A 20,743-nucleotide genomic window follows, 5' to 3' on the forward strand; every position below is an offset into this window, starting at 1 on the left:
CTGACTTAATTACACTTTAAAACCAGGTGGAGATACCTGTGGTTAAGTGAGAGTAACTGCTTTTGAGGCATAATGTGTTGTCGGTGGTGGTTGGCTGTGCATTGCAGGAGCCAGCCAGGACGCCCACGGCCCTAGAGCGGGGCTGTGAGGGCCTGGGGGGCTGTGACACCTCCCCTGATCCAGACCTGTTAGTTCTCATCTGTGTTGGTACCTTCATAGGGTGATGTCCAGCTCGGGGCAGGAGAGAAGGGACAGGCCACGGAGAACTGCTCCTGAAATCCTTGGCATGCTCTGTCTTCTGCCTCCTCCTCGCCATAAAGCTGACAAAAGCGGGAAAAGTCCTGGTCTGAAAGAGAGTGCTCTTAAAAAATCCTGGTAATAGAATTTAATAGCAGACCCCTGGGAGATGTTCTAAAATAGAGGCTTTAATTCAAAGCAGAATCGGTCTGAGTCAGTCTGATGGAGTGAGTTTCCCCGTCTCCTGCTGGCGGTCACTGCGTGGCCTGGTCTGTAACGTGCTCCAAACCCCAGCAGCCCCCACGAGAAATACTCCTCCCGACACGAGCCCTGTCACTCCTTTCTCTCTCCCTGCCCTCAGATGTGTGTTACTCTCCCTGTCGCAGCCTCTCCCTGCCTGCTGCCATGCCATGGTGTCCTCCAGCTTTCAGGATCACCTGCAAGAGTTTACTCTCTCCATGGCTTTCCTTTGTGCTTCCTGAGTTTCCCTGGTTTTTCCATGTTTCCAGGAGGAACACCAGCCTGGGATGGGCACTCACAGAGACATTCAGGGCCTGGTGGCTTTTGTCACAAGTGTCTCTCTGGCTCGGGAAGCTGAGCCTGGAGTGTCCTGGGACAGGGCTGAAACCCCCATCCTTTGGCTGCTCAGGGTTTCGGGGAGTTCAGTCCCCAGCTCCCCCGAGGGTGCTGCGCTGCCTGGTCTCTGGCCGGGTGTGTTATTCCAGATTAATTTCTCTCTGCTTCCCTGGAAATTCCACCTGTGCTTTCAAGACAGGGCCAGAGCTGAGGAGTCTGTCCCGTGGGTCAGTGATGTGGGGCAGAGGATGTGGTGGAGGTTACCCAGCAAAGCAGCTCCCTGGGCTGTACAGTTCAGGTTTTGCTGATAGACAGTAAGTCAAAGGAGTGCGAATGCGGGAATAATTGTGCTTTCCTGTCCTGGCTGTCAGCGTGTGTGTGCAGGAATTAATCCAGGAAAGCAGAAATGCTGTGGCATCTCTTCTCCCCTAGGACGGGTTGTTAAAATTCCAGGTGGCGGTTTCTCAGTGGGTTATCTTATCTCCTGTGATTATATTACTGTGGTCTTGCAAAATCAATTTAGCAGACCTGGGTATCTATAACAATGTCATATGTCTTGCTTCCTGTTGGCGTTCCACTTCTGTTGCCTACATTTTGCCCCATTTATCCACTAACAGAAAAGGAAGAGGAAATAAACCACCTGCTTTTCAAAGGTTGCATAAATAGCAAGACCTTGGTAGTCTTAGGCAAGAACTGGTGGTTTAATCAAGGTCACACAGCAAGTCACTAATTAAGACATTTCAGAAAGGTATTTGGTCCCTTCACTTCAGACGGATGGTTAGAGCACCTCTCCCCAGCTCCAGGGCACTGCTGGCTCCTTGCAATCAAATTCAGATAAAAGCGATGGTGAAAATTCACTCCCTTTCTCCACCCAGAACCAGGTGCCCACAGAAACCAAAGGCTCTGTTTTCCCCGTGGTTCCTGCAGATGCCTCTTCTCCAGCAGCACCCGTGGAGCCGCTGCCTTCCCTGGGAGCCGGGATGTGCTCCGGGAGCCGGGATGTGCTCTGGAGAGGGCAGAGCTGGCTGTGATGCTCTGGGGGCTGCCCCGTCCCCGGACCCCGTGGCACCAGCAGCCCCGGCTGCAGCCTCAGAGCCTGGGGAAAGGCTTTTTTCTTTCCCATTTGCTTGTTGAAAGGACTCTTCTGGAGGAGGTTTTCTGCATGATGGGACGTGGATCCTCATTATTAAGGGCTATCACTGTTATCCCTGTGCTGGGGTGGATTGTGCTGTTCCAGCTGCCCATGGGAATGAGCCCTCTCATGGATGGGTTTTCAGCCCTGGGGCCCAACGTATTCTCCTGCCAGGGGCTGCTCCTTCTTCCTCATCCAACTCGTAAAGCAACCCCCCCACACACTCTGCTTTGGCCCCCTGATTCTCAGAGCTATTGGAGAGCACCCCCTTTTCTGCTCTCACCCTTGGCAGGGACTTTGCTGTCTCCTGTCACTCCAAAGTTTTGGTTTTTGGGAAGTGCCTTGCGCCATGGGGTTTCCAGCAGTTCTGGGTATAAGGTCCCAGGAGCTCTCGCTCTGCTGCCTTTGCTGCCCAGGTCTCTCTCCTGCCCTCCCAGAGCTGGGGGTCTCACTGAGCCCCAGACATGGAGCCCTGCAGCCGGAGCAGCCCCTGGGAAAGACCCCTGGGCAGTGCTGGGGAGAAGCCAACAAAAGTTCTGTTTTTTCTTGGGGCAGGGGGTGCTCTGGCAAATTCACTTCTCCTTCAGCCTCGGGCTGGGCTGGAGCAGACTTTCCTTAAGCGTACGATGACCAAATCTCTTTCACGTGTCCCTTTCTTGTGCCTTTTTCTCTCTCCCCACCAGGAATTGTGCTTATTCCTGATACCCGAACTGTTAAAGTTAAAAGGCAAGGCCTTGGAAAAGGAAGGCAGTGTTCCTGGACACTGAGAAATAACAATGATCTAGGAAAGAAAGTTAGGAACATGGCTACTCCTTTTTATTTCTAATTGCAGTATTTGGGGTGGGGCAGATACTGAAGACAAAAGAAAGCTCATGGTTCTTGGGGGGAGGAATACCCGACGTGTGAATACTTTTCATAATCTTTTTCAGTGTGATTACTTCATCTAAGCCCCTGAGATCAGGAGGGCAGGAGCTCCCAGCCCCACAGCTGGGGGGCAGGCGCTGGTGTGTTCTTTGGGGGCTGAGGCTGGACCCCCCCCCAGCCCCACACCGGCGGTGGAGCTCAGCTTTGTTTACAGTGTATGTGTGGTTGAATTACACCACATACAGTAATTCTCCTCGCACTGCCAGTAATTTCACTGACTTACCAAGCAGGCATCATTTCCTGAAAGTCAGCCCCGAGCTTAGAGGAAGTACGAGCTCTCTCCTTCGTGACTAAACACTCTATGCAAATTTCCCCGGGCTCAGGACAGACGCGCTGGATGGCTGTCCTTTTTTCCTCCATTTTCACTCCTTTCTTCTGCATGTTAATTTTTAAAAACCCTTGATGAGCTCTCTTCCTGGCTGTTGCTGCTGTCGCGGTCATGAATGAAGACCTTTCTCCATTATATACTGAAAAATCTCACCTTCCTGCTTCGGCCGCCTCCTGCTCTGCCGGCAGCACACCGAGTGCTGGGCTAAAATGTCCCAAATGCAGTTCTGGCTAAAGTTCCCGTCTCTCTACAAGGTAATGCCTGCTTTGGGCTTTTTTCTTCCTCCTTGGTGTTCCAGGAGTGCTTTTATTTGCGAGGGCAGGCGGCCCCAGCCCTCTCCCTGGGCTCGGGTGTCCCCGGGAGCGGCTGCGGTGGCCGCGGGGGTGCGGGGGTGCCGGCTCTGGGGGCGGATTTGCCGCCCTGAAAAGGTGGGGGGTATTTCTCTGAAACGTGTGTGACCCGGGGACTGCTCCCCTGGGTCAGAACTTGGTCAGGAAGTGCTGAACTGGGAGGCAGAGGAGCATGTGGAGAATTGATCGGGGGGTTTATGTAGTTTTAACAGCTTTGGGGAGTTTTATTTTTAACCCAGGTGCTGGGTCCAGAAAAGCAGGAAACGCTGCCAGCGAGCACCGAGCCCCTGAGCAGCGAGTTTATTGCCCCGAGTTCAGAAAGACTTTGAGTTTTGGCAGCTGAAAGTTTTTTCTTGTAGCGATCGACTGCTTGCATTGCAGCTGTAAAGCCCTGATTCTGTCTTTCCTGAATCATAATTTACTTAATCTGTGATTTTCCAGACACCAACCCTTTCTAGCCTGGCAGTAGCTCTGTTGGGGTGTGGGTGTTTGTCTCTGCCTGGGTGTATATAAGGTTTTTTTAAAAAAAACACAATCAACTCTGTGCTGTTTGTGGAGTAGTGGGTACTTGTGCAGAAGGAGTATTTGTTTCCTCTGTGTCTGGATTGTGAGCAAATAAGCCATTTATATTGATGGCTCGATGGCCAAAATATTCTTGGGATGCATTCTCCTCCTGTATTTAGACTTCACCTGTTCCTTCATTATTTTTAACAAAGACTTTGTTTTGACTAAAGGAACCAACCGCTGGTTCCAGTGGTGGGAGAAAGGCTAAGTGTTTGGGTGGTTTTATCCTGATTTTTTTCTTATCTTTTCTAGGGGTGAGGGTGAGCGAGGAGGGTGAGGACACGGTGGTGGGCACGGGGGCTCCGGGGAACCTCCTTCCTCTTCTCATGACACCGCTCTGGATATGAACACTCGGCAGGGAGCTGGGTACCCTTGGTAAAGGGTGAGCTGTGCTTGGAGGGGAGGGAGGAGGTGGGTCTGGACTGATTTACTTGTGGGGCTGGGAGGACTCGGCTGCTCTCGGGTAGAGTCGTCTGCAGTAACGCTGTAAAGATGCAGTTACAGCCTGGTTTGATCTGCCTGGGGTGTGTGGGGGCTCCTGACCACGTGTGTTAATCATAAACCAGCCCTCCCTTCACTTCCAGTGCCTTCCGATCTCCTATTAACCGTTCTTGTTAAAAAAGGGGAGTGAAATTAACCTGCTCTTAAAAAAAAAAAGTATTAATTTTTAAAAGTGCTTTGGTGCACAGGGCTGTGGTGATTTAAGAGAAATCAATGTAACAGTTATTAAATTATATGAAAGACTTGGTTCTGACTGAAATGAAGAGTTTCCTGGAATAAGAAACATCCTGGAACTTGCTATCGCTGTCCTGGAGTTACATCCGCGGGGAATACAGATATTAAAATCAATTTGAAGACAATTAACTGTCTCTCGTGCCTTTGAAGCATTTTGCGAACAAGTCACTTTACATGCTCCTGGTTTTGTTTTCGAACTCAGGGGTTGGCATTTTCACTGACTTAATTACACTTTAAAACCAGGTGGAGATACCTGTGGTTAAGTGAGAGTAACTGCTTTTGAGGCATAATGTGTTGTCGGTGGTGGTTGGCTGTGCATTGCAGGAGCCAGCCAGGACGCCCACGGCCCTAGAGCGGGGCTGTGAGGGCCTGGGGGGCTGTGACACCTCCCCTGATCCAGACCTGTTAGTTCTCATCTGTGTTGGTACCTTCATAGGGTGATGTCCAGCTCGGGGCAGGAGAGAAGGGACAGGCCACGGAGAACTGCTCCTGAAATCCTTGGCATGCTCTGTCTTCTGCCTCCTCCTCGCCATAAAGCTGACAAAAGCGGGAAAAGTCCTGGTCTGAAAGAGAGTGCTCTTAAAAAATCCTGGTAATAGAATTTAATAGCAGACCCCTGGGAGATGTTCTAAAATAGAGGCTTTAATTCAAAGCAGAATCGGTCTGAGTCAGTCTGATGGAGTGAGTTTCCCCGTCTCCTGCTGGCGGTCACTGCGTGGCCTGGTCTGTAACGTGCTCCAAACCCCAGCAGCCCCCACGAGAAATACTCCTCCCGACACGAGCCCTGTCACTCCTTTCTCTCTCCCTGCCCTCAGATGTGTGTTACTCTCCCCGTCGCAGCCTCTCCCTGCCTGCTGCCATGCCATGGTGTCCTCCAGCTTTCAGGGTCACCTGTAAGAGTTTACTCTCTCCATGGCTTTCCTTTGTGTTTCCTGAGTTTCCCTGGTTTTTCCATGTTTCCAGGAGGAACACCAGCCTGGGATGGGCACTCACAGAGACATTCAGGGCCTGGTGGCTTTTGTCACAAGTGTCTCTCTGGCTCGGGAAGCTGAGCCTGGAGTGTCCTGGGACAGGGCTGAAACCCCCATCCTTTGGCTGCTCAGGGTTTCGGGGAGTTCAGTCCCCAGCTCCCCCGAGGGTGCTGCGCTGCCTGGTCTCTGGCCGGGTGTGTTATTCCAGATTAATTTCTCTCTGCTTCCCTGGAAATTCCACCTGTGCTTTCAAGACAGGACCAGAGCTGAGGAGTCTGTCCCGTGGGTCAGTGATGTGGGGCAGAGGATGTGGTGGAGGTTACCCAGCAAAGCAGCTCCCTGGGCTGTACAGTTCAGGTTTTGCTGATAGACAGTAAGTCAAAGGAGTGCGAATGCGGGAATAATTGTGCTTTCCTGTCCTGGCTGTCAGCGTGTGTGTGCAGGAATTAATCCAGGAAAGCAGAAATGCTGTGGCATCTCTTCTCCCCTAGGACGGGTTGTTAAAATTCCAGGTGGCGGTTTCTCAGTGGGTTATCTTATCTCCTGTGATTATATTACTGTGGTCTTGCAAAATCAATTTAGCAGACCTGGGTATCTATAACAATGTCATATGTCTTGCTTCCTGTTGGCGTTCCACTTCTGTTGCCTACATTTTGCCCCATTTATCCACTAACAGAAAAGGAAGAGGAAATAAACCACCTGCTTTTCAAAGGTTGCATAAATAGCAAGACCTTGGTAGTCTTAGGCAAGAACTGGTGGTTTAATCAAGGTCACACAGCAAGTCACTAATTAAGACATTTCAGAAAGGTATTTGGTCCCTTCACTTCAGACGGATGGTTAGAGCACCTCTCCCCAGCTCCAGGGCACTGCTGGCTCCTTGCAATCAAATTCAGATAAAAGCGATGGTGAAAATTCACTCCCTTTCTCCACCCAGAACCAGGTGCCCACAGAAACCAAAGGCTCTGTTTTCCCCGTGGTTCCTGCAGATGCCTCTTCTCCAGCAGCACCCGTGGAGCCGCTGCCTTCCCCGGGAGCTGGGATGTGCTCCGGGAGCCGGGATGTGCTCTGGAGAGGGCAGAGCTGGCTGTGATGCTCTGGGGGCTGCCCCGTCCCCGCACCCCGTGGCACCAGCAGCCCCGGCTGCAGCCTCAGAGCCTGGGGAAAGGCTTTTTTCTTTCCCATTTGCTTGTTGAAAGGACTCTTCTGGAGGAGGTTTTCTGCGTGATGGGACGTGGATCCTCATTATTAAGGGCTATTACTGTGTTATCCCTGTGCTGGGGTAGATTGTGCTGTTCCAGCTGCCCATGGGAATGAGCCCTCTCATGGATGGGTTTTCAGCCCTGGGGCCCAACGTATTCTCCTGCCAGGGGCTGCTCCTTCTTCCTCATCCAACTCGTAAAGCAACCCCCCCACACACTCTGCTTTGGCCCCCTGATTCTCAGAGCTATTGGAGAGCACCCCCTTTTCTGCTCTCACCCTTGGCAGGGACTTTGCTGTCTCCTGTCACTCCAAAGTTTTGGTTTTTGGGAAGTGCCTTGCGCCATGGGGTTTCCAGCAGTTCTGGGTATAAGGTCCCAGGAGCTCTCGCTCTGCTGCCTTTGCTGCCCAGGTCTCTCTCCTGCCCTCCCAGAGCTGGGGGTCTCACTGAGCCCCAGACATGGAGCCCTGCAGCCGGAGCAGCCCCTGGGAAAGACCCCTGGGCAGTGCTGGGGAGAAGCCAACAAAAGTTCTGTTTTTTCTTGGGGCAGGGGGTGCTCTGGCAAATTCACTTCTCCTTCAGCCTCGGGCTGGGCTGGAGCAGACTTTCCTTAAGCGTACGATGACCAAATCTCTTTCACGTGTCCCTTTCTTGTGCCTTTTTCTCTCTCCCCACCAGGAATTGTGCTTATTCCTGATACCCGAACTGTTAAAGTTAAAAGGCAAGGCCTTGGAAAAGGAAGGCAGTGTTCCTGGACACTGAGAAATAACAATGATCTAGGAAAGAAAGTTAGGAACATGGCTACTCCTTTTTATTTCTAATTGCAGTATTTGGGGTGGGGCAGATACTGAAGACAAAAGAAAGCTCATGGTTCTTGGGGGGAGGAATACCCGACGTGTGAATACTTTTCATAATCTTTTTCAGTGTGATTACTTCATCTAAGCCCCTGAGATCAGGAGGGCAGGAGCTCCCAGCCCCACAGCTGGGGGGCAGGCGCTGGTGTGTTCTTTGGGGGCTGAGGCTGGACCCCCCCCCAGCCCCACACCGGCGGTGGAGCTCAGCTTTGTTTACAGTGTATGTGTGGTTGAATTACACCACATACAGTAATTCTCCTCGCACTGCCAGTAATTTCACTGACTTACCAAGCAGGCATCATTTCCTGAAAGTCAGCCCCGAGCTTAGAGGAAGTACGAGCTCTCTCCTTCGTGACTAAACACTCTATGCAAATTTCCCCGGGCTCAGGACAGACGCGCTGGATGGCTGTCCTTTTTTCCTCCATTTTCACTCCTTTCTTCTGCATGTTAATTTTTAAAAACCCTTGATGAGCTCTCTTCCTGGCTGTTGCTGCTGTCGCGGTCATGAATGAAGACCTTTCTCCATTATATACTGAAAAATCTCACCTTCCTGCTTCGGCCGCCTCCTGCTCTGCCGGCAGCACACCGAGTGCTGGGCTAAAATGTCCCAAATGCAGTTCTGGCTAAAGTTCCCGTCTCTCTACAAGGTAATGCCTGCTTTGGGCTTTTTTCTTCCTCCTTGACGTTCCAGGAGTGCTTTTATTTGCGAGGGCAGGCGGCCCCAGCCCTCTCCCTGGGCTCGGGTGTCCCCGGGAGCGGCTGCGGTGGCCGCGGGGGTGCGGGGGTGCCGGCTCTGGGGGCGGATTTGCCGCCCTGAAAAGGTGGGGGGTATTTCTCTGAAACGTGTGTGACCCGGGGACTGCTCCCCTGGGTCAGAACTTGGTCAGGAAGTGCTGAACTGGGAGGCAGAGGAGCATGTGGAGAATTGATCGGGGGGTTTATGTAGTTTTAACAGCTTTGGGGAGTTTTATTTTTAACCCAGGTGCTGGGTCCAGAAAAGCAGGAAACGCTGCCAGCGAGCACCGAGCCCCTGAGCAGCGAGTTTATTGCCCCGAGTTCAGAAAGACTTTGAGTTTTGGCAGCTGAAAGTTTTTTCTTGTAGCGATCGACTGCTTGCATTGCAGCTGTAAAGCCCTGATTCTGTCTTTCCTGAATCATAATTTACTTAATCTGTGATTTTCCAGACACCAACCCTTTCTAGCCTGGCAGTAGCTCTGTTGGGGTGTGGGTGTTTGTCTCTGCCTGGGTGTATATAAGGTTTTTTTAAAAAAAACACAATCAACTCTGTGCTGTTTGTGGAGTAGTGGGTACTTGTGCAGAAGGAGTATTTGTTTCCTCTGTGTCTGGATTGTGAGCAAATAAGCCATTTATATTGATGGCTCGATGGCCAAAATATTCTTGGGATGCATTCTCCTCCTGTATTTAGACTTCACCTGTTCCTTCATTATTTTTAACAAAGACTTTGTTTTGACTAAAGGAACCGCTGGTTCCAGTGGTGGGAGAAAGGCTAAGTGTTTGGGTGGTTTTATCCTGATTTTTTTCTTATCTTTTCTAGGGAGCTAATTCTTGGGTTTGATAACTTTTCTGCTTTGGGCTAATGACAGGAGCAGTGTGCCACAGCAGCATCAGCCCGCGGTTCATGGGCGCTCACGGTTTAGAGACCCGGCAAGCGATTGCCATCGATTTATATCAGCTCACTCACTGGAGCATCTTCTGCTGTGGAGAGCAGGCAGTGGTCCATGACCTTCCAGCTCCTGCTCTGGGCTGTTGAGGTTATTTCACCCAACAGCTTCTCAAGCACATTGGGCCGTTGGAGAGGCAGGAGCTGGCTCTGCCGTCCCCCGTCCCCATTCCCAGCACCTGCTCGCTGGAACCTTTGTGGTCTCTTGGGCCATTCCTCCTACCCCTGACACTGTCACCTCGTTCTCAGCTGCTTCTGGCTCTGCCTCGGGGTCGGCACCGTTTGGCTGAGGGTTCCTTCTGGCTGGGATCGGCTGTAACCGGTGTCAGAGCGTCAGTGGGTCTGCCAGGGACTTTACCCCCTTGAGGAGAGGAGTCCTTTTGCTCCCTCTGTTGTTCCATGAGCTGATGATTCAGGTGATGATCCTTCCTTTCCCTGGAGGAGACTGAGGCAGCAGCTCCTGGTGCTCCATATAAACCAGTGGAGCAATTAGTCAAGGTTTATAATGACACAGGCTGTAGTTATCGGTTTGGTCTTCTATTAAACAATTACGCTGCATTTTGTATATAAGCAAGTCCAATTTACCAGGGTTGCAGTGTGAGCTCTTCAGGGCGGGGATCTGGCAGGTTCCTAGTTTTACTGCTCCTTGATAATGTAATTAGAGAAGACAAACGGGAGGCTGAAGTTTGTGACTAATGCCTGGTGGTGCTGCAGGAGGATGGGCTCACTCATGGGCTCAGTCATTTCCAGGACTGAGATTGTCCTCCCTCTGCCCTGGAGGCTCATCTCCTCTTCCCCGTTTCAGTGGTGGGGCTGGAACTGTCCTGGGGAGACTGTGGGGCTCGGGAAGGCGGAGGGTGCTCCCAGTGTGTGTCCAGTCCTTTCTCATGTCCTGTTGCTGTCCCAGTTTGGCACTGTCCTCTCTTCGGGACCCTCGTGTCCCTCTCCAGGCTGCTCCATGGCCTCCTCACTGCCGTGCCCACTGTCTGCAGATGCTTCCTCCTGAGCCGACCTCTGTCCCTGCTATTTGGGAGTGAATAAAACTGCGCAGAAGTGTGTCCCGTAGCGCAGCGATGAGACTGAGACCTCCCAGCTCCCTGAGATGCTGCCGCCCTCCCTGGGCGTGAAGCCCCCAAGTGAGACACTGTCAGTTAAGTGCCAAAATGGGTCTTTGTGACAAAGGTTTTCATAATGAAAAGAAAAAAAAAACACAGAAAACCCCTGGCTACACAAAGCTGAGCTCTCCTTGCAGCTCCAGCCTTTTGGTGTAGCTCTGTCCTGTCTGTAGCACGGTGTCTCCCAGGCCTCCCTGCCCTTGAGAGAGGAAAAACACGCTTCTCCTCTCCCCGTGCAGATTGTACTGAATGTCTTTCATCTTCTAGATTTCATATCAAGGATGATGATGTCTCCTGTTGCCTGTTATGAATAGAAACTAGTTCTTGCACCTCAGTTCCTCACGTGAGCTGAGCTCTGAGGGCTTGTTGGGGACCAGCCCCTGCTCCTCCTCCCGCTGCAGAACCTCGGGTGACCCGTGCGAGGGGGGCAGGCCCCGGCTGGGCTGGTTTCAGGTTTGTCTTTGGGATCTCCCCAGGCACCTGTGAAAAGCAGCACGTCGGGGTCTGGGGACCGGGTTTCAGATCCGTCTCGGGAGCTGTTTGTGTCACTGAGTTGTGGTGGGAACTCAAAGAAGATAAGAGCTGTTGCTTCTAGTGCTGGGCTTTGAAAGTAACTTCAAAGCAATTCTGATGAGCCTCTTGATATCAGCCTGTATTTATCCTCAGTGCAGTATCTGGGCCGTCAGACACCACAAGTGGAGTTTCCAGCCGCTTTGGGTCTGGCTGCCGCATTAGTCTGGTGTGTCAGGGTGAAGGACCCAGGTGTATCAGGTACCAGAGCAGATGGGTGAAGGACCTGAAGGACCATCTGCCTGTCCGTCACCTCTCCATCCCGGTTGGATCTGAAGAGGTGTACTGGCTTTCCAGAGTCCTGCAACCCTTGTGCTTGGGATCTCGGGAGCAGAGGCAGAAGCAGGAGGGTGGGGAGGGCAGCGAGGGAGGTGGTGGCTTGTTCCAGTCTCTGCAGGGGGCTGGAAGGTTGAGAGGGGCTACAGACCTTGGGAGATGAGAGTTAATGGGAAGAATCTCTGAATAGCACACACAAGGTTAGCTGGAGTCCCACACACGCTGCCGTGGTGTGCTCTGCAGCAGGAGCTCGGGCTGTGGAGACAGACAGGAGCGTTCCTGAAGGATGCACGGGGCACTTCTCTGGCCAAGAAACACCACATTTACCCACGTCTTTTCCTTCTTTCTTGAATGTGAAACTCTCAGATCACTTAATTCCGAGATGATAAATCTCAGTGCCTGCTTCAGTCTCTGAAAAGCCTTGGTTTCTGGGTAATCCAGAAATAGCCCCAGAAATATCAAGAGTGAGAGCTGCACAGGAAGCGCTGCCCATCTGCTGCTGGGCAGACACCGGCGGCAGTGTCACATCGGCGGTGTCACACTAGTGGCAGTGTCACACCAGCAGTGGTGTCACAGCAGTACCATGCCCAGAGCCAGCAGGAGGGTGTCCTGCCAGCGTAGCCCAGTGAAACAGCCCTTTCTCCTTCGGCCCCTGGGTCCCCCCAGGCAGTATTTGACAAATACAAACTTTACATGTTGCACCTGAGCCCTCAGAGCAGGGACTGTCCCCTCAGTCACCAGATGAGACCTGTCTGGGTCAGAGGACAAGGAAATGTGTCCTGATGGTTCTAAACACTGCAAACCCTTAACTTTGGTAGTGACCCGGGAGGAGCCTGGCCCTGCTCTTGGCCCGAAGCCCTTAGGAGCGCGCCGGCAGGCTCAGCTCTGCGTGCTTTTCTGTCAGGCAGGACTAAGTGACTTTTAAAAATCTTTGGCTGCTTTTCTGCCTTGTAGTAGGAAATTGGCCCTTAACTGGAAATGAGCAGCGACTCCTGCTCGTATCAGACTCTGTGGCTCTCCTGGCAGCCGCGCTGCGGTGTCGGGGCACTCGTGTGGGTATCTGGGCTGGTGGAGAACTGGGGCCACCGTGTGCTGCCAGCCCGGCCCTGACCGAGAGCCACAAAACTGGGCTGTTGGCACCAGGACAGACCCATTGGTCTGTCTGTCCATCCCCCTGGGACAGAGGCACGTCTCTGGCAGGACCTGTACACCAGAGTCGGCGTTTGGATGTCACTCTTCAACAAACAGCAGACAAAGCTCTTCTGCTGTGAAGGGGTTTGGGAGCAGGGTTTGGTGTGGAAGGAGAGCTGCGGTGCGGGGCCAGAGTCAGTCACCAGAGCTAAGGCTGTATGGTCAGAGGGGTTTTTTGGCTGTCAGTTCTTGCCACCTGAAGTCTGAAAACCCAGATGGAAGGTAGGGAGGGGACTGAAGGGTCTTCCTGAGCCAGAGTCCGTGTGACTCAAACCACCATCATCTCTGGGTTGGCACACAATAAAACAATTGTGAGCTGTGTCACTGCCGGCACCAGAAAAAGAGCAAGGGCAGAGCCCAATCCTCAGCACTGAAACACATTCCTTTCTTGCTTGGCCCAAGGCGTGTCCTTGGGAAGAGGATTGGTAGATTTGCTGAGATTTAGCTAGAAGCAAACCCAGATGGCAGTGCTGCTCCTTCCCCCTGCTCCCGGCAGCCTCCTCCGTGCAGAACCTGGCACGGGGAGACAAAGTTTTTCCAAAGCCTCCAGGTATCGCTGTGCTATAAATTGCAATTAAGCAGCTGTGTCATTCTCAGGTGTAGCTGGTGCTCTGTGGGCTTCTGGGCACGGGGAGGTACTCCAGGCTGAGGACTTTTCAACCCCTCAGCAGTCTTTTCAGTCAAATAGGAAGTTGAGGTGACTGGTGAGGTGACAGTTGGAGATGGTCTGAAGCAAGAACTGGCACTTCTGCCCGGTCACTGTTTTTCCTTTGTTTTCAAGAAACTGAGATTTTTAAAACAGCTGCTTAGAGCATGTCCTCATTTACAAGTTAATTTTGAAGTTTTGTGGAGCATGAAGGAACAGAGCTGCTCATTCAATAGCAAGAAATTAAAGCTTCCTGGAGGAGTAGGTGTGAGAAGAGAGCTCCCTGCTCTTCTCATCCCACCCTCTCTAACCGTGGTCATTTCTCTGTTTCAGGATTCTTCATACCTCGATGAGCTCTCCAACAACAACTCCCTCTTCTCGTCCCCCGCCGATTCCCTCTCTGACATCGCAGATCCCAAGAACTTCTTGTCCAACGACAGTCTGAACCACGTGCCAACACTATGGGATATAAACACGCCGCAGCAGAACCAGATCGAGGTAGGGGCTGCTCCTCCTCCATCCTCCCCATCAGCCAGGAGATACCTCAGCCTTCATCCCGTGGTGTTTTCACCAAGGAGTGAAGAATCCAACCTGATTCCCTGCAGGGGGGAGGTTGCAGTTTGATAATGTTGGTTTGCTATTTCCAACTTCACTCAAAGAGGGAAAGGGGGAAGTGGTGACACACATTTTAGTCTCCTGGAAGCAGGAGAGAACCTGGCTTTTCTCAGTGGGGTTCATGCCCCCCTTCAGAGGGTGCTGCAGGCACTGGCTCTTCTGAGAGCTGCGGCAGGGAGGTGCCTCGCTGGGAAGACGTGTCCCTAAGCTGTTCCACAGGTCCAGAGTGGCCTGTGCTCGGGAGTGCTGAAGAGACAGACCCGAGGAGAAACACCGTGATGTAGATCATTAACTGCCCCAGCAACAGCAGCCCCTGTTTGTTTATTCTCCACAGCAAATATTTTAGTAACAATGACTAAAAAACAAACTCTGTCTCAATTTAAGACTAACCGTTTGTGTTTACTTTGTGAGTCCGAGTCCCTGCAGGCTTTTACATCCCCTGGTTTTCCTGGGCGTGGGATCTCCCGGCGGTGCCGCAGCAGCCTGTGGTTCTCTGCCTTTTTACCAGCCTTTGCCATCTGTTTTCCCTCGGCTGCTGGGCCCCAGGACTCACTGTTGCCCAGCCTGGGCTCAGTCACTGCGGTGCTCGCGGCTCTGGCTCTTGGTGGAACCACCATCACACATCCCTCTGCCCCATCTCTGGGTGGCAGCTCCCAGTGAGTGCCCCACCGTGCAGTACCTTCCCTTGTAGGTCGTTCTCTCGTGAAGATTGTGGGGAAGAGCACAAGGTGGTGCCCCAGGACACAGTCTGGCAGACGGGGCTTTAGTCACCGTTGTATTTTGAGGTTCTGTCTTGTTTTTAGAGGCTGTGATTTGCAGTTGGTAGTGTGTCTGACTGTATTTCCATGGTGAATGCTGGCTGTTGGTCACAGCTTGGGAGTAAGTCTTGGCAGCAGCAGTTCTGCTTTGATGCCGCTGTGTGGCCCAGGGACAGGTTGGGGGTTGAAGGACTTGGTGGCCATGGGCCTGGCCTGGGACCTGGACAATCGGAGCTCCTCTCTGCTTAGACTGTCCGTGAAGTCCTAGACCTGTCACAGAGATCCCCAAATCAGGCACCTGAGCTCTTGCTGACACTGGTGAGATTTGATCACCTATAGACCTGGAGTGCCTGCGTGGTCCCCTGCAGGTCTGTGGCTGGAGGCAGAGGACACCATGATAGACCTCTGGAGTGCCTGCGTGGTCCCCAGCAGGTCTGTGGCTGGAGGCAGAGGACACCACTGCCCCCCTTCCCGGGGGAACGTCCTGTGGATCAAGGGAGCGCAGACTGTCCCCACGCAGCCCAAACTGTGGCCAAGCTCAAACTCGAGGTCTGGGAGGGTTGGCAGGAAGAGCACTGAACTCTTGGAACCAAGGAATGGCTGAGGAATCGCAGGCTTGTGAACTGGGTGATTAAAAATACTGGAAAGCAGGTACGTCCCCCAGGACAGAAGGCATGGACCTTATTGCTCTAGTCTCCTATTATGACATTTTTTATGTCGTAGCCTAAATCACTGTAGGGATAGCTCCGTGGTGTCCCATTTCTGAGCATGTGAACTCTGGTCGAGATACTCACTGCCTAAAAACCCTTGTGGCTTTGTGTCTGAGGAGTGCACAGCAAAACACTCACTGGGAAAAGCTGCTCCAATCCCAGCATAAAGAATGCAAGTGAGAAACAAATCTGTGTGGTTGAAGTGTGAACCAACTGGTCTGAGCGTGGCGGAGCAGCGTCTCTGGTCTCTCCGTGCTGCTCTTCACGTTCCCCCCTCCATCCCCCCCTCGGGCTGTCCTGCGGGGCACGGGGTTCAGATAAGGCCAATTAACTCCTCGGAATTCCATTTATAAACGACTTCCTTTTGAAAAGAATCTCTAGCTATTTTAAACGTTATCTTATCTGTGCCTTCTGAGTACAGAGGTGGTTGGGGGTGGGGTTTCTTGGTTGTTTTTCTGTTTCTTGACTGGGTTTGATGTTTCCTGAGGAGGTGTCAGTTAAGTACATCCTTGGCAGGAGATTTCAGTTTCGTTTTGGTGACTCCCAGGACATGGTAAATGGATTGTCGGGTTGATTCATGATTGGCAACTGGTTTATTACCTGAATCTCAAATATGCTTTTTCTGTTGTTAAAGGAGGCAAACGAGGGATCCTTTGCGAAGCCTCCAGGCAGTGCCAAGGAAAAGGTTCCACACTGTAACACTCGGGACAGGACGGAGACTTCGCTGATATTCTGTGCCAATAGACAAGCAATTTAGAGAATCTTTCCCTCTCCCTCCCTACATCATCACACCACCATAATTTCCCATAAAATTGCAGGAATTCTGGCTTTTGAGCAGCCAGAGCTTAGAAACACTAAGCTTCAGTCCCGACGCTGCTGGTGGGTCGGGTTCCCCAGTGTGTTCCCCAGGCAGAGCAGCCCCCTCTGTACTGTACCACCAGCCGTACCCAGCGGGTGCCCTGGCACTGGGGTGTCAGGACAGGAGTTTTTCCAGGATTTCAGGCTCTGAGGTTGAGGTGCAGCAGAATCAGTGATCTCTGTACCTGGCTCTGGTGTGTGGGACCTCTCGGGAGTGACGCTGGATGTGTCCTGTCTGTGGGACCCACACGTGGAGCCCAGGTACAGAACGGCTTCCCGCCTCGTCCTCTTTAAAAATATACAAAATAATGGACTGTCTTCTGTTCGTGTAGCAGTTTGAAGATACGTCGTGGATAAGAACTCTCTCTGTATTTTGGCTTTCTCCCCCCTGTCTATCAGCCATCACTAGTGCTGGGGAGATGGGTTTGCAGAGAGGGGAGCACAGCACAACCGGAGAGAGGCGTCGCAGTGGGAGTGCACAGCCCTGAGCGGCTCAAACTCCCTGAGAAACCCTTCTCCAGAGCCCGGGCTGGAGCTTTAGGGGCGGTTTGGGAGGGAGGAGGAAGCTCTGTGTGGGCTGTGCAAGGAGAGCTGCTGTCTGTGGAGATCACAGACACGTACACGCGGCTGTTCATCGGCTCAGGGACGGGCACGACGGGAAGAGCGATGGCTCCAGTGTTCAATATTTGCCGGATTAGCAGGAAAACACACTTGCTTCATTTGCAATGAAGTTGTGAAATACCTTTTAAAAATAGTGCATGTAATCTATTGTGTTTTCTCACAACCCTCTCACCAGTTGACAGTGGCTCTAAGACTGGGGAAGCAAAGCCCTGCCTCTGCAGCCTGTAGCTAGAATTTTTGTGAGCTGCTGATGGAGCTTTTTCTAACACATTCACAGCACTCTGAGGATGTGAACACCCTTCTCCTCGCTCAACCCCCAGGGAGCGAGTTTCTGCAGAGGGGAGGTGGCTCGGTAGCCGGGTGGGACTGTTCCTTTTCCCGTGGAAGTCACGGCAAGATGGGGCAAAATGGAGAATAATGCAAAGAGGGAAAAAAAGGGAGCGAGAGCGAGTCATTGATTGTGCAGTTGTCAGCGGCTTTACTGCTTACATCCCACTGTTCTCTTGTGTGCTGTGCGCGCCTCCTCTGGTAAGGGTTTTAGACGTAGTAGCATAGAGGAAGAGGAAGATGGAACTGGGAGGTGAGCGAGAGTAGAGGAAGGAAGGAATTCCCCAAGCTCAGACTGGGGTAAGGAGATCTGTCACCTGCTGTAGCTGCTGGACGGGCCCTCGCAGCACGTTCTCACCTACGGGTTAGTTCCTCAATGCTCTGCTTCCTCAATGCTCCAACCACCCAAAGCTTCTGCCACTTCCCTGCGATGCCCGAGGTGAAATGCCGTGTGCCAGAGCCCGGTGCTGAGTTGGGAGAGCGGGGATTTGTGCTTTGAAGATTGCGTGATGCAAACCCAGCCCTGCAGGAACTTTCCTCTGCTGGGACTGAGAGGAGCCGGCCCTGCCATCCCTGCACATCTGGGCCCCTCTCTTGCCCAAGCAGAAATCCTTACGCTGAGCTCAGATTTGTAGGTGGAGATGTTTCACCTGCTCTCCAGATTTGTTGGCACTGAAAATAGCTCTTCCGTCCAGCTTCCTTCTGGTAATTCTGACTCAGGCTTCCAGTAATGAAGGGTGTTTTTTTCTTTCTTCTTTTTTTTTAAATTTTAAAAAAAAAGGAAATAATCAGAGTGCTTGTGCTTAAGACCTTCCCGTCCCTCAGTCCCGCTGGTGGAGCGTGGCTCTGTAGCTCTGTGATGGTGCAGTGGTGCTGCTCGCTGTGGGTGCCACGAGCTGCTGGCTTCACCTTACTCGCTGTCAGGAAATTCCAGTGCCATTTTGTTTGAGTGGGGGCAGAAAAGGCTCTCCTGGGCTGTGCCCTCCCAGCTGGCAGTGTCTCAGGAGCCATCCTTGCTGGCTGCGGTGCAAGGTGTTCCCAGAATAACCTCCCACCAGGTCTGACAGGGGCTGCTGGCTCCTGGGGGTCCTTTGGTAGGGGCAGTGTTTGCCCAGGGAATGGTCCGTGCCCACGGGAGCTGTGTGAAAGGCGGGCTTATGCCTGAGATCTTGTGTTTAATGGCAAAACATGCCATTTTGGGGTGACCCATCTCATGGTGGTGTGGTTTGGCAGAAAGGCTCCCATTCTGTGGGTGGGGAGGCTGTGTGTCCCCACAGGCTGCCATCACATGTGGGCACCTGCACGACACCTTCACACTTCTTGTGAGAACGTGTTTATCTTGGTCAGTTATTCCCTGTGTGTGTGTCACAAAAGGCATATACGGCATTTGCAAGATTTATTACTTTCCAGAACTTGCCCAGGGCTTTTCTTTCCCAGAACAGAGAGTATTAAAGTCCACCGACACCATCGGTGTAAGATCTGAGTGTGGTGCACAAGAGCCTTTACTGCTGTGTGTTTGTGGTGTTGGGGGTGGAGGGTGAGGGCTGCTTTCTCACCCGCACCCTTTCTCTTCCAGCTCTTCTCGCCCAGCAGATCGTTCTCCGGCTTAAACAGTTCGAGTGACCTCGTCCCTGCTGTCCCCAACACCCCCCTCCTCACGAGTTTCCAGGTGAGAGCCATGGGCGGCCTCAGGGATGGGACTCCAGGCTCCTGGCTCGGGAATGCCGTGGGGTGGAGGGGAGCAGTTCTGGGTGTTCTCCCTTCAGAGGGAGCCGGACGAGGAAATTGGACAGAAACCAGTCACTGCCCTTTCCCAGAAGGGTCTTGTATTCCCCTCGGTGGAACCTCGCTGTGTTAAAGAGTGATTTGGGCTTCCCTGACTGGGTACGTGTGGAGTTCAAAGCTGGACCGTGTCCCTTGCTTGGGGCCAGAGTGGAGCACAGCTGGGCAGGATTCACACTAGCCCACAGCCCGTCTGAGGAGCCACCCAGACATCTTTCCCTAATTCGGCGAGGACTGGGTGCTGAAAGCAGCTCATCAAGCACTCGCTGGGCCCCCGGGGTGGGCGCTCGCAGATGGTTTTCCTTGGGTTGCTGAAGTCTGTAAATCAGACTAATTGTATGTTAATTTGCACGGAGCTGGGTTAAAGGGTGTTTTCTTGCGCTGTGCGGCACTGCCTGTGTCCGTACTTCAGTCAGAACATCAACATTTGGTCAATGCTGTGTTTCTGTTCAGTCTCAGGCTCCTGCAGAGGAGGAGGATGAAGGTGAGGAGGAAGAAACAGAAGAGTTGGGGCAAACGGAGACCTATGCAGAATATGTCCCTTCAAAGTGTGAGTGTCTGTCGTTGCAGGAGCGTGGGGGATTCTGTTAGCTCCATTGTGGGCCAACCTAATTAACTGCAGCAGTATTGGTGCTTCTGTGGCACATCCCAAGCTTGGGATTTTCTCGAAAAGCTGTACCAGGGGACTGGTGCTTCGCTGGGGCTGTGCTAATTTAACACCACACTTTTCTGTTGTTGCTTTTGGGGGAGGCATGACTGGGGTTTGGCCATCTGATGTTTCAGTGGAGCAGAAGAGTGAAGAGCAGGCGTCGGGCTGATCTCTGTCCCTGAGCTGAGGGTGACAGATTGTTAACATGAGTTATCTGTGTTATTGTTATCGTTTAGCCAAGATTGGGAAGCACCACCCGGACCTGGTGGTTGAGACGAGCACCCTGTCCAGCGTCCCCCCACCCGACATCACCTACAGCCTCTCGCTGCCGCGCTCCGTGGCCGACAAAGGCTCCCTCTCTGCACTACAGCTGGAAGCAATCATTTACGCCTGCCAGGTACACGCTGCTGCTGAGCCCTGCTCCTGGGCTGTATGTGGGAGAGAAATTGCCTTTTGTACCGACAGATGTTCCCCTGTGTTCTAAAATAACCTGTGACAGAGGTGATGACACTTTGGCAGCTTTGCCATATGGCATTTTAAATGCCTTTTGAAAGAATTATGTGGAGCCGGGGACTTCTGTGGGGCTTGTTTCCCAAAGAGGCAAAACCCTTGACTTTGGCTGCAGAAGGGAGCGCTTCACGTTCTGGGGGCCTGGGGACCTTTTCCATGAACTGCCACTTGAGAGCAGGAGATTCACAGGCAAGGATGGGGTGTGTGAAAGGGTTAAGGGGTGCTCTCACAAACGCACATCAGAGCTGTTAGCGAAGGCAAATCTTGTTTAATTTCCAGTTCTGTCCTTGATTTTGCAGCAACATGAAGTTTTATTACCCAACGGGCAGCGAGCTGGGTTCCTCATCGGGGACGGCGCTGGAGTTGGAAAGGGCAGGACAGTTGCGGGCATCATCTTTGAAAACTATCTGAAAGGGAGGAAAAAAGCTCTGTGGTAAGCTGTTGTGTTTTTTTTTTTTCTCTTTTCCCGTAAGACCTTGGAGTTAGTTTGGATCTGGGAGTAAGGAATTCCTTAGTGCTGATGTTGGCTTTATGGTTGACTCATGCTGTGGCCTTGGGTAAGTCG

General features: G+C 52.4%; 1 protein-coding gene across 5 annotated transcripts in view; it reads left to right on the forward strand.

The window, feature by feature from the left end:
* SBNO2 (strawberry notch homolog 2 (Drosophila)) overlaps nucleotides 1–20,743 on the forward strand; it is a 57,988-nt gene that overhangs the window by 20,686 nt on the left and 16,559 nt on the right. For 3 of the 5 annotated variants that reach the window (XM_014958633.1, XM_014958634.1, XM_014958635.1), the window contains exons 5-9: nucleotides 13,682–13,846; nucleotides 18,814–18,906; nucleotides 19,473–19,569; nucleotides 19,905–20,065; nucleotides 20,478–20,611. In XM_014958633.1, the coding sequence (XP_014814119.1) occupies nucleotides 13,682–13,846; nucleotides 18,814–18,906; nucleotides 19,473–19,569; nucleotides 19,905–20,065; nucleotides 20,478–20,611 (650 nt within the window). Of the gene's footprint in view, nucleotides 1–8,243; nucleotides 8,517–13,681; nucleotides 13,847–18,813; nucleotides 18,907–19,472; nucleotides 19,570–19,904; nucleotides 20,066–20,477; nucleotides 20,612–20,743 lie in introns of those variants that run through there. The other 2 variants (XM_014958636.1, XM_014958637.1) reach the window with 1 other exon arrangement.

Source organism: Calidris pugnax, unplaced genomic scaffold (genome assembly GCF_001431845.1).
Source record: "Calidris pugnax isolate Ruff unplaced genomic scaffold, ASM143184v1 scaffold425, whole genome shotgun sequence".
Classification (NCBI taxonomy): domain Eukaryota; kingdom Metazoa; phylum Chordata; class Aves; order Charadriiformes; family Scolopacidae; genus Calidris; species Calidris pugnax.